Source organism: Nannospalax galili, unplaced genomic scaffold (assembly GCF_000622305.1).
Source record: "Nannospalax galili isolate Female #2095 unplaced genomic scaffold, S.galili_v1.0 scaffold450, whole genome shotgun sequence".
Taxonomy (NCBI): domain Eukaryota; kingdom Metazoa; phylum Chordata; class Mammalia; order Rodentia; family Spalacidae; genus Nannospalax; species Nannospalax galili.
In genome coordinates, this window is record NW_008329134.1 from 1894386 (window position 1) to 1910505 (window position 16120).

General features: G+C 37.8%; 1 protein-coding gene across 1 annotated transcript in view; it reads right to left on the reverse strand.

Annotated features, from left to right (window-relative positions):
* Positions 1–16120, reverse strand: part of Hdac9 (histone deacetylase 9) — an 897356-nt gene that overhangs the window by 37175 nt on the left and 844061 nt on the right. The window contains exon 25 of the mRNA XM_008832701.3: positions 4359–4443. Coding sequence (XP_008830923.1) covers positions 4359–4443 — 85 coding nt within the window. The remainder of the gene's footprint in view (positions 1–4358; positions 4444–16120) is intronic.

Sequence of the window (16120 nt, forward strand, 5' to 3'; positions counted from 1 at the left end):
GCAACCATGTGTAAAAAAAAAAAAAAAAAAAAAAAAAAAAAAAAAAAAAAACAAAACAAAAAAACTCAGTCTGGACTAAAATAGGAAGGAAGCAAGCATTTAGTAGTTAGATGATGGATTTATTCAAAATGTATTTGCAAAGCACCTGTGCATGCTAGTCAGCACACAGAGGCTATACGATTAAGAGCAAGAACAGGGGAATACGAGTGGAAAAATCTATCTGTCAAAGGACATCATGGAAATCAGCATGCACTGTGGGACTTCTCTTTAAAGATGAATGTTCTTTTGTCTATACCACATTTCTTTATCCATTCATGCATTGATAGATGTTCAGGTTTTGCTCCCATCTCTTGACTATTGTGAATATTCTTGCAATAGATGTGCAAATGCTAATTCTTTTTGACCTCTTAAATTCTTTTAGATAATATTCAGAACTGCCATGACTGAACTGTATACAAGTAGATTTTTTTGAGGAAAAAATAAAGCATTTATTTATTTACTATTACCCATACATCACTCTTTTTTGCAAAGATAGTTGGCCCTCACCGTTCACTATCATGAAATGAAACCAGCCTACAATCAATCTATCAGGAAGGTGTTTTGTGACACTATTCTTGGGAAGCTGTGAACAAATGCCTAATCAGCCCATATAGGGGAGCAACAGTAACAACAGATCAAAGTAATGGTATCACCAAAGTTTAACTTGGTGGACCAATTAATTTTTATTTGGGTTATTTATAGGAGCAGAAAGGGTTAAACATAGCCAGATCACCAAAAGTCCATCTCTACAAGATTGACAGCTCATGAACACTGGAAGCCTGGAGCCCACTACACAAAGCAGCTCAACATTTGGAGAGATCCACTCCAGAGCCTCTAGGCTGCTCAGCTGGTCTCCCCATCTCCCCAGTGACTCTACTTGTCTGAGAGTCTCTTAGCAGTTCTTAAGCTTATATCTGTTTGGGGAGGGAGGGACTAATGCTGGTCAGTTTCAGGAACTTCCTGAAACTGTTGAATTGCTTACTTCCTGAGCTTAATGAGCTTTCCTGCAGCATGGAATGTTTCATTAACCCTCAAAACATCCTGTTACCTCCCTTTACACATTCTGTTGTTGACCTAGCTCCCTTCAAGATGGAAAATTTTATCTTAGAGGCAATCACTATACAGCAGAGGGTCTCTACCTGTCAGGGGAAATGATTACCCTGATTCATCTTTAGAAGGCCTTTCTCTTCAGCTAAAGGAGAAATCTAAACAAGGACAAGACCACAGGAATGATCATGCTGAAAAATACTTATATGTATGTGGCCAGGCAGTGGGCCAATGCTAATCACAGCCTCCAGCACCTGCATACCATCAGCCGGGGGGCCGGGCCTTGGTGCTCAAAAACAAATTCACAGAAGGCCTGTCAGCACCTTGCAGTGTTCCTCAGGACAAGACTATCTAGGAACTTGCCTGAATGTTTCCCATGTGCCAGAGGCCCTCTTTTCAACATTTACAGTCTGAAACTACAGCACAACAGAATTCTTCAAAACCTGAGCTAAGAGGTAGTCTAAAACTGAATACCTTCCTGAGCTGAAAGGAGGGCTCCGTGGCGCTCAGAGACACACGTGAAGAGGGATGTACTAGTGAAACAGACTACCTTCAGGGTCCATGTATTAGATGCCAGGTCCCTCGGCTCAGGAGGCCCAGTGCTTGGGTCACTTTTCTGCTGTCAGCTTCTCAAAATTATTAACATTTTAACAAGGAGTCACATGGCTCCATTTTGTACTGTTCTCAGAGGCTATAGAGTCAGGCAAGAATACTTTCCATGCTGAATGGGAAATGGAGAGCCCAGTCTAGGACCCAGACTGCTGCACTTGACATGAGAAAGCCCCGGGGATGTGATGCAGGGAAAAGTCAAAGAAAGAATGTAACAATATTTTGTAAGGAAATTGGGTATTGCAGACGTTATCAAAAGCTGTCGTTTTATTTTCCTGAATTATTATGAAGTTTCAGACCCTAAAATACCCACTTCATTTCGCTGCCCTGTGGACATCCCTTATCTCTCTTCCTATTCTTAATCTTCATACCACTTAGAACCAAACAAAAATGTACTGCACAGTGTCAGACCCACAGTCTGCACCATTGTGTCTGGACTGATTGTGACTCACTCCTCATACCATGTGATGGCCCACTTCAAGTCTTCTGTCTGTCTTTCCCTTTACAACCTCAGCCCACTTTTGAGTTTCTTCTCAACCACAATTTGAAATTTACTTTGTGATACTTCTGTTGTTCATTCCTAGGAGTTTGTTGTTGTTGTTGTTCTGTTTTCCATCATCAGCACTTTGCCATTAGGACTGGTTACATGATTTGTAGGGACTAAGGCAAAATGAAAATGTGGGTCTCTTGTTCAAAAACTACTAAAGATTTAAAGGTAACAACAGCAAGAATATTGGGGCAAATGTGAGTTCATTCCAACTGTGAGGCCTGCACGAATGCACAGGTCAAAGGTCCCCAAAGCCTTGTTCTCTGGTCAAAATTGGGAACTATACCTATTCTTCAACCAATTATTGTTAAATAAGTTAACTAGCTAGGCCTATGATTAAAAAGTTTGTATGGAGCTGGAAATAAACTCATCTTAGTTGTGTGCTATTTTGTGAAGAGAATTAGTAAGTAAAACCAGAGTGAGTAGGTCTGAGGAGAGCATAGTTTCTGTATAGATCATGAGCCCTTCACTAGGACTTGATGCAAATGATGGTTCGTTAGGACCAAAGAGTGTGGTCCCTGGCCCATCTATTCTAGTCTACCTACTCTCAACTCCTAGGCTCCCACAAACCTCAAATCTCTTCTCCGATGATGAAGCTACCTTTGTGCATGAGCTCAGTGCTTCCCAAGAACATTGAATTGGAGGTATCAGTCTTTTTCTCCCCATCCCCACTGGATCATAAATTTCCTGAAGCCAGAAACTTTTCTACCCTTCCTCCTCTTCCTCCTCTTCTTCCTCTTCCTCCTCTTCCTCCTCCCCCCTACTCCCATGCTCCTCCTCCTCCTTCACCTCCTGTCCCATGCTTCTCCCCCTCCTCTGCCACCCCCCTAATGTTTGTGCCAGCTCACCAACATGTAAGGAATCCATACTCTGGAACACTTACTGTAGTGTTATACTCTGAAGACACACAGGAACAATTTTCTATTAACACGCTGTGTGTACATAATGGTAAATCATACTTGTAAAATGATGTAGCATGCATGAAGACTGAGCTATTTCGGTATTATCAGTGCCCTACAAGAGAACATTAGACCAAATGTGGATGAACAGGAGGAGAGTGTTGTCAGAGATCGCTGGAAGAGTCCTTCCCAGAAATATGGGGTGACATTCAGTGGACCCTCCTGATCTACCCTGAGTGGAAACAAAAGTCACACAATAACAAGGTTTCCTGCTAGAGCATACGAATAACTGCAAAATTCCTGCCTTGGCTTTTATCCCAGAAACCTTGCTCTTTAATATTTGAAGATTTATTTTTCTGTTCTGTGAAAATCTTTGAAATTCATAGCTTGTTCCACAGTCAAATGTAGTCAATAAATGTTTAATGGGTATCTATGGCCCACATTCGAGGCATATGGGAGATAAAGTGAAGGATTATTTTAAATTTATATATGACACAATTTGTAAATATCTACAGAATCAGAAGAATGATAATCTGACATCACTCACACCTTCATCCCCAACTTGCTACTGTGCAAGCAAAAACAGTAACTGAAAGCAATGGCCAAAGGTAACTTCTTCAGTGCTATTTACAACATGCTTATGTACGGAATTAGCAAAGCTCAGGATTCCCTTCAGCCTCCTCAGCTTCTGGCTTTGCCTTCTAGCTTTTTCCTCATGCTAAGCTTAGGTTAAAGAGTAATAAGAAGTGTTGGTGTCTGTGAAGGGCCGAATAATAAAGAAAACTGACCAACCCTATCTGGAGAAGTTGGAATTTTGGTAAAATTGCTCATAAGTATTTTTTCTCTTTGCCAAACTTAAAGCCAGGACATGACTGTCAAATCTCCACATCATTAGGAGAAGACTTAATCTTAGTCAAAATTGTATCACACAATGAAAATTTCTTAAATTTATTTTTGTTCTCGATCAATGGCTAGTGGTAGGAATGGAAGGAAAAAAACTAAGAACTTTGGAAATATGAGAAAAACGACTTTAGGTCTAGAGTCTCTGAATTATGGCCTCAGTCACATCAGTGACTCCCAAGATTGCCATAGATACAACACATGTAAATAAGGTGTATGTCCAAATTAAAATCATTATGTCTTTGTGCTCCAATTCTCAGTATAATTTCAACGAGTTTTACCCAATAAAAGGTTAAAAAGAAACTGTAAAGACATACTTTGAATCTCAATGATCTTCTGTAGCGCAGTAATGGCATTGGTATTCGGGGTTTGGTGGAGAACGTCTTCTGCCAGCGGTTCCAGCTGTAAGAACAGTGGAGGAGAACACAGGCAGAACGTTACACTTTATAGTGAGCATCACAGAAGCAAAGCAAGAGAAAACTCTCATCCTCAAGGGAAGCCTGTTCCAAGTACTCATTAACATTTTGTTAATAGCCAGTTTTATTTTATTTTTTCATCCACATAATTAAATTCCAAGGGGCTTTTCTATTGGTCCCAAGATAAATGAATGAAGTCCCTGAAGTAGGTGCATGTCTGTGAATTAGTCACTTAAAAGCTGAGTTATTTGTGTAATTTTCATAGGTTCCTCACAAACCAAATTCCATCATGTCTGTATATACAGCTTGGCCTGGCCAACAAACTCTCTGGGAAGTAGCGTTGGACAGAGTGGACAGTCTATTATCTATCTGCACTTCAGTAGTGTTTTTACATAGAACTACCTCAGACATCTGAACACTTCCTGGTATAAAGCTATGAGGCAGCTGCTCTGTTCTTGGAATAAAGAGGCAGCAAAAGAAGCCAGAGGTAAAAGAACAGCACAATTGCATTTAATATCTACCCTGTTCATAAGTACGCGATGTCAGCCTCAAGCACGGGGACAAATTCCTTTCAGGCAAATCTATCATGATCTTCTGGAATTACACTGATTTTTCATGGAGGAACTCTTCAGGCATTGTAAGAAACTCAGAGGAGCTTTCTGTAATTTATGGAGTGTGTTTGTCAGAATCCGGTCTGGTCATGTAGACCCACGACACATGGTGATGAGCTTAATTTAGAGCAAGATAGTTTCAGACAAAATAGACATCCAGCTTTTGTGACCCAGCCAACAAGCAAAACAATACTGGCAAAAAGATAAACTGAAAAAGCAATTTTCCTAGAAAATTTAAAGTTAAAAGTCTCAAGAAAAAAAAAAAATTGGTGGTTAAACACAGGGCCCAGAACAGAAACTGCTGTCGCCAGGTCTATCAGAACATGAACTCTTGGCTGTATCTCTTTATCTAGGGGAAAAACTAAAATTCAGGGATTACAAGTTTCCACAGCATATGTGAGTGAATCTTCCCCCAGGCTCTCTCTGGGTTGATTATTCCACACTTCAATCACGGAATCTAAAACAATAGCACCTTTCTTCCAGATGCCACCGGATCACAGACTAGCTCAGGGATATTTATACATGAGTAAACTCACTAAATATAACTTCGTAGAGTGTTTTTCTTAGCTGCCAAAGAAAAATCTTTAAAACATCAAAAAGTCTGTGTGCAATATAGTTTGGTAAGAGGAAAAAAAAATATCACCATACCTAACTCAGTGTCAACGAAAGGTTGTGAAATCTTAAACTCTTCAAATTGGTTAAAATCATCTCTAAAAAATCCAGTATTTCCGATCACATCTTTGCAAATATATTATCTTTGCAAAACCCTCTCAACTCTGAAGAACTACTGACTCATAAGCTGAAGGTTTTTTGGAAACTCTCCCTGAAGAATTAGACAGTGTTGAGTGAGCCACCTTGCTCAAAAATAAACTTTTCTTTCTTTCACTTTTTCTTGGAGCCTAGAGAAAAATAATTTTTAATAGCAATAAAATGTTTTGAAATGCCCCTCTACATTAGAACTCATATATGAAGCAAGTACATTCAGTTCTTTCGAAAACCTTCATTGTGACCAGATTAAAAATGGCGACAAACTGAATGGTACTGGCTATCGGAAGAAAGCTAGAGACAGATCAGGAATGTAAGACTCTCACTGCTGCAACTCTTCTCCATTGTGGGGCTAGTTTTAAGACCTGGGTGATATAGAACCTATGCATGCTTCAGCGTGTTAAAGGGGAAAATACAAACATATCTAAACCCACAATTTGGAGTCTTTGGTTAGATGTGATAAAGTTGTGCCTACTTGTAAAAGCAGCCCAGAGAATTAAGGTAATTAAACTGAACATTTAAGCTTCCAAAGCCATTTCCCTGCATGTTGTAGGTGAATGTCATTAGAGGGTTTAACCTTCAGTAAATTGCCCCAATTTGTTTCGTTTTGAGTATGTGCTCCCAGGGTTGAATTCAGAAAGTTCTCAGTGTAGGCTCTGTATTTTTCCTCTGGAAGTTCTGCAGAGAAGGGAATGGTTAGTAATAGTCTCTCTATTGGCAAGAAAGCAAACAGCATTTAGAGTGTGTTTTCCTAAAATTAAAACCCTGTAGGGAGGGACCACAAAATTGAGGTGTGTGTTTTTGGAGAATTTGTTGACTTAATCACTCAGAATTATAAGCACTAAAACCATCTGATGGAAACATCCATTTGATAAATATTTATGTGTATTGGTCATTATTAGTAAGCTAATAACTAAGTAATGAAATAATACTAAATAAATAGTCATTTTAAATAAATATGGAGTAAATATATGAATATACAGTAAAACTGTGTTAGGTATTTAGTTTGGCCAATAGGATGCAGCAAAAATATTGATTATTGTCACTAATTAGAATTACTAAAAGAAAAATAGAGAAATTCAAGCAGAGAGCTTTTGCACGCAAAAAGTTACAGTAACATAAAGCAGTTGTAGATGTGAGAAATGTTACGTACCCAGCATGACTTCTGTTGAGCAATCCAATTAAGTAATGATAATTATCATGTAGTTATTCAGATCTGTTAATTTGAACACAACCTCTGCATACATAAAACTAGTGCTCCGCTTTATAAAGCCTGATCATAACCACTCCTTAGGAAATTTCAGGCTCAGTGATAGGGAAACCTGTTCTACATCTTTTACATAATGTTCAGGTATTAATTATATGGACAGAATTCAGATGTTTGTTCAGTTGTACATGTCATGCCATTTCTAAGTAGTGTAGCTATTTTAAAACAGCATAAAAATTGTGGTCATTATCATCTTGTGAATTAGTAATTTTCAGGTTCTTTAGAATCAGGTAGTTTAAATCATGACAAATCATTGTAGTTGGCCATGATCCATCTATGCAAAAAGCAGGAGATATCCTTGATTAAAAGTTTTAAAACATTCTCTACTCATGAGACATGAAAATCAGCTCACTGCTTTTCATGATTTAAAACAGAACAAAACAAGAAGCCAGACATTTCAAGTAAAACAGGTACAAAAGATGGATATAGACATCAGACAAACCAAGGCTCTATTAAGTATTTTTATTAGCCTTTGTGTTATGTTTTGATGTTTCCCTAGTGTGCCAAGCAGTTTTCTACTTCTATTCTTTATGGTGATTTCTTATTGCTCAATCTAGCTCTGAATTAGTGAAAACTTACTAGTCATCCAAGGACCAGTACAAATAATATCTACTCCTCCAGTTCTCAGATAGAGAAAAGTGCTTCCAAATAGCATCTATGCTGACAAATATTCCTGTCCATTAAACACACTGTATCACAGTCAGCCAAATGTTTGTGATACATTGAAAGACAAAAATAGAAAGATAGAGTCTGGTTTATGGTAAGTCATTATGAAATAATGAATGTCTGGAGGAAGGATTTCTTGAAAGAAAACACAAAGAAGTGTTCTTTATTCAAATGCTCACAGTTAACAAATCAAAGCGGGAGAGGTTTTTCCTCCTGGTTGTCTGCTGTGATCAAAGGATACTTTTAAGGTGATGGACCACAAAACAACATAACTTCCATAGCTATTCTCTTGTAGGCATTGGCACAGATCCTGTGATGGAGATACGAAACTAGATATTCTCCAACTCAGAAATGCAGGGAAAATGAAAAGAAACAAAGAACAGAGCAAGGAGAGGCAGGTCAATGCCAGTGTCCGAGAGGACAGTCAACCCCGGCTGAGCATCAAAAAGAACAGCAGGAAGGCAGATGAAGATGAGATTTCAAACAGCTTCAGTCCACTATGGGGACAACTGAATCATTACAGTGCATACACGTTAATCTCACTTACATAATGTAGTCTTCAATTTAGCTGGAGTTGTGACTTGAAAGATTTATTCTAGGTATTTGACATATGTGACAATGAACTTCTGAATTATATATGTGTATGCGCATTTATTACCTATTAATTGATTTTTTTTGAGACAGCGTCTCACTGTGTTTCTCAAGCTGGCATTGAATTTGTGGCACGTCTCTGCTTCAGCTTCCCAAGTGCTGACAAGTGTTGTGCCATCATACACACACACACACACACACACACACACACACAGAAGCAGGGTTGTCTCCCAGTAGTCCGAGTTGGCCTGGAACTCACTAGGTAGGCCAGGCTGGCCTCAATCTCACAGAGATATATTTTTATTAAATGAAAACTTTTGGAGGTAATCTTCATTTACAGAGACTTCAAAAGATATTACAGAATTTTTGTAATAGGAGAGAGTTCATCAGGTTTATCTTCATGATTACTAGTTATATAAAATCAATGTATTCTCAAACTTTATTTCCTAATCTATTCCTCTCGAAAGATAAATAATTGATTTTCACTGACATTTCAAATGATTTTTAAATTTTCAACAATTTTAGTTGAATTTAGTTGACTATTACCTTGTGAAAGTTAAATATTAACCATATTTTCATGGAAATATTTTTACAGATTTTCTGCACATACAAGATGCTTTTCTTTCCTCTCCAGTCTTTATAGCATCTACTTCTTTCTTTTCTTTCTCTCTAGTGTCTAATCTCTATACTTCAATATAAATGAAGAGTAAGCCTAGCTGACTTCTTTATTTCAAAGAAATATTTTCATATCCCACCACTGAAGCACAGTGCACAGTTGCTTTAAAATTGGAAAAAAAAGTTAGGCTGAAGAGAGGGCTCAGCAGTTAGAAGCACTGACTGTTCTTTCAGAGGATCCAGGTTCAGTTCCCAGCACCCACATGGCAGGTAACAACTACCGTGTGGATCCGACGCTCTTTTCTGACCTTCACAGGCATTGTGTGCACATACATGCAGACATAGCACTCATATGCTTAAAATTAAAATAAATAAAATCTTTTGTAAAACTTGAAAAAAAATCCAGAACTATTAAAAGTAGAATGATTACTAAACCATAGTACTTTCTCAAAACTCTTTTTTGAAATAAAATACTAAATAATGGTGAATGGACTATTGCTGAGTGCAATGACAGGTGTAACTTTTATTCAGAAAAAGTCATTAAATACAAAGAAACATATGTTATATAATTTCCTATTTAGAAAGTTCAAAACTGGTCAAATTAAAATATGTGATAGAGATCAGAACATCAGTTACTTTCAGAAAGAGAAAGGGGTACTGATGGACAGGATCATGGGTTCTCCTGACCTCACTGATAGCTATATATGTGGTATCTTTGTGCTACTTCATTGAGTTACTCATATTTGTACAGTTTTAACTATATTATATTTTATAATTAAAGCAATTTTAGAAAAATTAAAACTTCCTCCACAAATTCAAAAATGAGCAACCTCTCTGACATTAGGCAGGTTCAGACCCAGTCTCTGACTTTGGCAATAAGGTGTGCAGTCTGGACCTTCAGATCGTGTTTTTCCTGCTGCATTTTTGTGCTGCTAAGTCCAAAAGTGAGAATATGTTTCCAGCAAGAACAAGTTATATTCTCAGATACAGATTGCAAATTCACTAACAAAGAAAACTGAAAGCTGCCTGCAACATTCAAACAGCTCAGACAAGAATCCGAAAAAGGGGTCCCTTGTAAGACTTAAAGCTATTGTGGAAGAAGGTGATGATGAAGACTGAGGACAAGGGAGGCAGATTATGACACACGCTTGACCTTCCATGCTGATGACATCATCAGTTCCCCAGTGAGGAGGGATTGGTGTTTAAAACCTAGCTCTCATTTAAATGATTGCTCAAGAACGTCTGCAATTAGTTGTATATGTTTAATTTGATTGCAAAAGTAAATCTGGTTATAATTTTATCCATACTGTGATTCATGAGTCAGTCATTCTCAAAATAACCCTTATTATTTGTTTGAAGTTACTAATATTCTTGAACAAAAAGAGTTGGAGGGGCTTAAATCAGGGTGGATTGTGTTGACAATTTAGTCACCATACTGACAGGCTATTGACATTATTGAGGCTAGATGTACTTGATTTTTACCTTTATTGTGGATGATGAAGGATGACATCAACACAGCAATAAAGGAATATCTCTGGACAATAGCAGTCGTAGGACCCTAAGAACCTTATAGGAGTCATGGGAGGACCAGGACAGAGCCTAGCAATCCTTGTAGAAATAATGGGAGGACAAGGATGGAGCCTAGCAAGCTGTGTAGGAGTCGTGGGAGGACCAGGATGGAAAGGTGCAGTTGTGGTCACTCAGCTCACCTGTCACACCAAGGGGATTCCTCAAAGAAGATAGGAGGTGACAGTGGACTGGACTAATATCAGTGCTATCATTACCATACTATGAACTGTCTTATTCAAAACTACTATGGCTTTATTTTTAAAATGATTATGTGGGGGAGGGGGCACGTGTCCACAGCACACTTGTGAAGGTCAGAAGACAACTTTATGGAGTTGGTAAGGAGCATGTGCTTTAGCTGCTGAGCCATCTTACCAGACCTACACAACAGATCAGCAAAGAATGTACAAGACTAATGTATGCCTGGTGTCCTATCAAAGCCAAGGAGCACCTCTTAATGTCCACAACACTTAACTAAGGAAAGTTTGCTTGCCATGACATATTTAAGCATCTGCGGTAGCAACCCGCAAATAATAAAAGGAAACCTTGTGGTGCAAAGGAAACACAGTGGTCTATTGGAGTGAGGGTAATAGGTGCAATTTGTTGGATAAGTCAGTATATCACTTTTCTTATTTAAATACTGAGGTAAGACTGTAGATGACATGAGACAACAGGACCACAAGGCAACATAGAGCAAACAGTGTGTATACTGAAAAGGGCGTGGTTCCAATTTTTATAATGAAAAAGAAAGATACTTCACTAATATCCAAGGAAGCTTGCTTAGTGTCTTCTGTACAGTTTTCCAACATATTGCCATAATTTGGATACCCGTTGTTAGAAAAATGGTTTATTTCACTTTATATACCCCAAATCTTGTATTTGTTTGCCTCTGTTTCTAGAAAGGAGTTTAAATTTGGCAGTCATACTTCATGAACCCTCGTGTTTCATTCTCCTCTATCCTTAATACTCTTTCCTTCATTTGCTTTTATTTCGTATTAATATCTGTTAATTTCCATGTTTTTTTTCACTTCTTGATTTACTTAAGATTTCAATTCGTAGCCCAGGATGGCCTCTAACTTCTGGTGATTGTGCTGCTTCAGCTTCCAGAGCCCTGAGTTTACAGGCAGGACCTACTGCTTACACTTTCCTTTAGGTTCGCAGAAGCGGTTTAGTACCAAGAAGATACATTTCCCATCATGCAACAGCGAAACACTGGTAATATTCAGGAGCTTATTGCCTCATTTGACATGTGGTGATTTCTGCGGGGTAAATACTCCACCATGGGCTGTTTTCATGTGCCAGCTGTGGTGCCACTGCACTCAGAATGGAGTAGAGATGCCCACAGCTGGTTTGCAGTATTGTGAGAGCTACTTGCTAGCCAGCTTGAGGAAAGCAGTTCCTAATGATGTCCTCAGCAAAGAATGTTCTGAAATCTCTAAAAAACTCTTACAGCAGTAATTTCTTCAGTTGCTTATACTATGGTAATTGTTGATACTTTACTCCAAAGTACGAATACATTTGTTCCAAACTTCAGGGTTTTTTCACAGAAATCTAATTCCTGGTGATACTTCCGTTGCTCTCACCCAGCCACACTGCCTACTTCCTTTACTGCCCTCCAGGTGGCCTCTCCCCCACCAGAAACAAAGCAAGAATACTCAGCCACAGCTCTCTGAATTCCAAGGAATCTTAGTATCTTTCTTCATTTCTGCTATTCCCATAGCAGATCTCCCCTTTAGATATTGAGTTGTAAAGTCTCGCTTTTTTATTCAAGGCCAAGTTTAAATGATACCTCCTCTACAACAGTCCTACATCCCTATAGGTAAAACAAATATTCCCACATTATATTCCCAAGACACTTTGATGGTATTTTTTATTACTTTTACTTGCACTGGAACTTTTTGGTCTTACAATAGATGCCCAATAAAAGGTCTACTTAATGAATAGATAGATGTATGTAGGCCATAATATATTTGCTTCTTTATCAACAAGAAAAGCTTTCTCTCTTTTATTGGTAGCTGTGACCTATGGAGTGTCCAGACTCATAACCCATATTTCTTTTAACTCTATCTGAAAAATGAAAAGACAAATAACTCATATGATCTGCAGGTGGTTTTGAGTGACTAAGACACTTATAGAACAGGCAGCAGTTCCTGAAGCAGATGGTCTGACTCTTCATTCATACACATTTTCGGATATGAGAAATCAACCTCACAGGCCATATCTACACTGGAAAGAATTTTCAAACAGTATTTTTCCAAAACAGTTTTACTTCCTTTAGATTATCCATACAATCTCTTTTGAAGTATAGGCAGACATCAAAATCTAAAAGAAGACCATGAAAAAAGATCATTCTGGTATATCATATACTTTTCTTGGTTCTCTCATCTTTTACTCATGAATTGCAACTATTTAGGAGCTTGTAAGCTTTCCCAGATTCACACCAATTCCCCAGTGGACTAAGTCTCAGTTATACATAATCTAAAAGACAAAAAAAAAAAAAAAAAAAAAAAAAGGCGAAACAACTTCTCTATGTAAAATCCAACGCAAACAAACCCCCGATGAGCAGCTTGGACAACAGCATCCGAAGAGTTCACCTCAGGGGTGGTTGTCAACACCTACCAGGAATCAGTTCAAGAGATTTTTTTTTTTTTTTCAGTAGCTTTAGAGCACAAAGTCATCTTTAAAAGATTATCAACAAAGGCAATCGCTGAGTTTAGCCACTGTTTGTGAAATCCCAGGGAAATGAAAGCAGCTGGGCATACTTAAGAGGGTAGAGCAGTTATTAAAAAGGAGAGAGGAAAGGAAAGATAGAGCGAGAGAGGAGATGAGGAAGGAATGAAGAAAGGAAGAAGGAAGAAGGAAAAAGAAGAAATCAGAACTCAGAGTGAGCGAGAGCTAGAGAAAACGCTCCTCATGCAGCAGACTATGACTAGAGGCTGCAGTGTCATCTCACAGCTTCCAGGTCTATGGCAACAGGGGTTTCCTTTTCGGAAAATCATCCTCTCTCTAACAAGCTTGAACCCATCATCTACTGTGTTATTGCAGGTGGCCTTTATGTGGCCATGCTCTCAGCTCATGACCTGAAGCCTGTACTACTACTGTGTGTCCTCCTCTTTCTTTCCCTTGCTTGAACATTTCCAGTATTTTTATTTTGGATTCCATAGGGATGGCAACTGCTTAAAGCTCTTCTCACCTGTTAGGAAAATTTCTTTCAGAGGAAGCAACCTGGGGGGTTGGGGGGGGCACTAATTGGCTTTGCATAACAGTAGGCGAATGTGACCTTAAGGAAACTGTGAAGGTGTTCATCACCAGGGAGGGCCAAAGCAGATTACCAAACTCAGGCTCTCTAGGGACCTCACATTTCTGTCACTTATTCTAATAACTACATGACTGTTCAGAGGACTATGCCTGATACTTTTCCAATTGAACCCATGACTCTTGCAATTAGATATTCAGTTTCTCCTAAACTCCAAGCTGGTGTTTCTAAGGGCTTAAGTGAAAAAGTTAAAAAATATTCATCAGACTCTGATTGGATTGATAAATCCCATTTCTGTCCTTGGCCAAGAAAAAGAAAAAAAAAAAAAAAAAAAAAAAAAAAAAAAAAAAAAAAAAAAAAGACTTCTGGTACAATTTCAAAATAAGTTGCCTCCAGGAATTTCCTGTACCGTGCTCAAATTAGTTTTAATCCAATAGTATATTATTTTGACTGACCTTGTACATATTTCTTAAAAGAACAGTTAAGAGATGTTTTGCTAAGTCAATGATTTTCATGATAAAATATTTAAAAAGAAGAAAATGTCTGTTTTGGGTGCAATCCTTAGATAACTTGATTTTTGTCTTGAATCAAGTTTTTTAGGTACCTATCTATGTGCCTAGAAGGATGCACAGCCAACACGTCCTGCTGATTTTGCAATTCTTTGGGGTTATGTCATATATGTTATTTTTCTGGTAATAAGCTAGAAGACGCATATTGCTGTATTGACAAGGCCTAGCCAAGAATAACAAAGACAAGAAATAGCATTCAAAAAAGTGGCAAAATGTTTATGAATTCTAATCCTCTACACATGAATAAATACATCTGACAAAGTGCAGAGTCCTTCAAAAAGGCCCTTCCTGACCTTTCTAATTTGAGCTCAATTGTGTGTTCAGTGCTGGGAAGCCAGTCGATTCAACCAGTGTTTTGAAGCTTCAGCTTCACTATGTTTTGCTATTTGCAAAAGTGAAATCCCAGATAATAAGTCATAATTGCTCTATTAATCACTCGAAAGGGGGGCTTAGAGGGAAATTGGGATTTTAAAATTGCAATAATTGGTATCTGAAAGACGTCTCTTTTATTTTCTTACCTAGAGATTACCAGATGAAACTGCTATGAAAATTGCATGTAGGTACTTTTGCTAAATTGTGAGGTGCATGCAATATGCCTTATATATTATTTTTCTAAAGGAATGAAATTTAAAACTTCAGTGCAGCCACAATGACCTTTGACCTGGAAAAAACTACCAAAACCAAGGCCTTGGATTATAAATTAGATTGTCAATGAAAGTGAGAACTCTTTGTTTCTTGAGTTTTTTTTTCAAGTATTGCATTTTAATTTCCTTTTTCCAAAAGAATTATAATGTACAACAGACTTGTATTTTTCTTCCATTTTTCATTTCAAAAATCCTCATTTCTCTTTGCTTTGCTCCTCTGGGTGCAGATCGACCCGTCCCAACACAATTTACCTTTCAGTGTTCAATATGCCAACTCCATCTGTCACCCTTAATGTATCTTGTGGGTAATCTATATCCCTGTCTATGCTTCTAAGAATCTTTAGTGGGAAAAATATAGACATGTATAGACTAAACTTCCTTTCTTTCAGATTAGGTTGAACAGATTTTAGACTTTGCTTATGCAATTGATGATGTTATTTAGAATGTTATAATCATAAGATGAAGCTTACCAAAAGACAGAAAATTAAATTCAGTTAAGTAATAAATACAGTTCCAGAATGATTTCAGTTATCACTTCCCAGGTTTTACTTTTGAGCCATGTGGGTAGGATTATGATTGGCTAATGATACTTTAAGTCCTTCCTCTATGTCAGGCCCTGGCCTTTCTTAAAGTAAAATGACTGTTGGAGAGATAAACCCATCTTCACTGGAAATGCTCTTTTAGAGGAAGATAACTTGGCCAAGTACAGAGATTATAATAGGAAAAAGACTTATTTTAGTGGGTGTGTTCAAAGAGAACCAGTAAAATCCATAATTTCCTTCTACATAGTTGAAAATGGAGTTTGCTTTTGTTGCTGGGCAACATTGCTTTTTGGGCAGATCAGTCATCTGTGGAATCACAATGTACAATTTAATTTACTCTGGTTTCTGTACATCTGGTGTAAGTCTTTATAATAAATGTATCGAAACCAGTCTGCTTCTCTAACATTTCAGAGTCTTTAAAATTGAGTAAGTGATTTGAGAATGCACATGACTATTCCAAAAATGTTATCTGTTGGGTGAACAGAGCAACCTAAAATTAACCAAAAAATAGATACAGCATTTTTTTTTGCACTTCTTTGTTACCATACCAAAACAATCCCACATTGTGTTT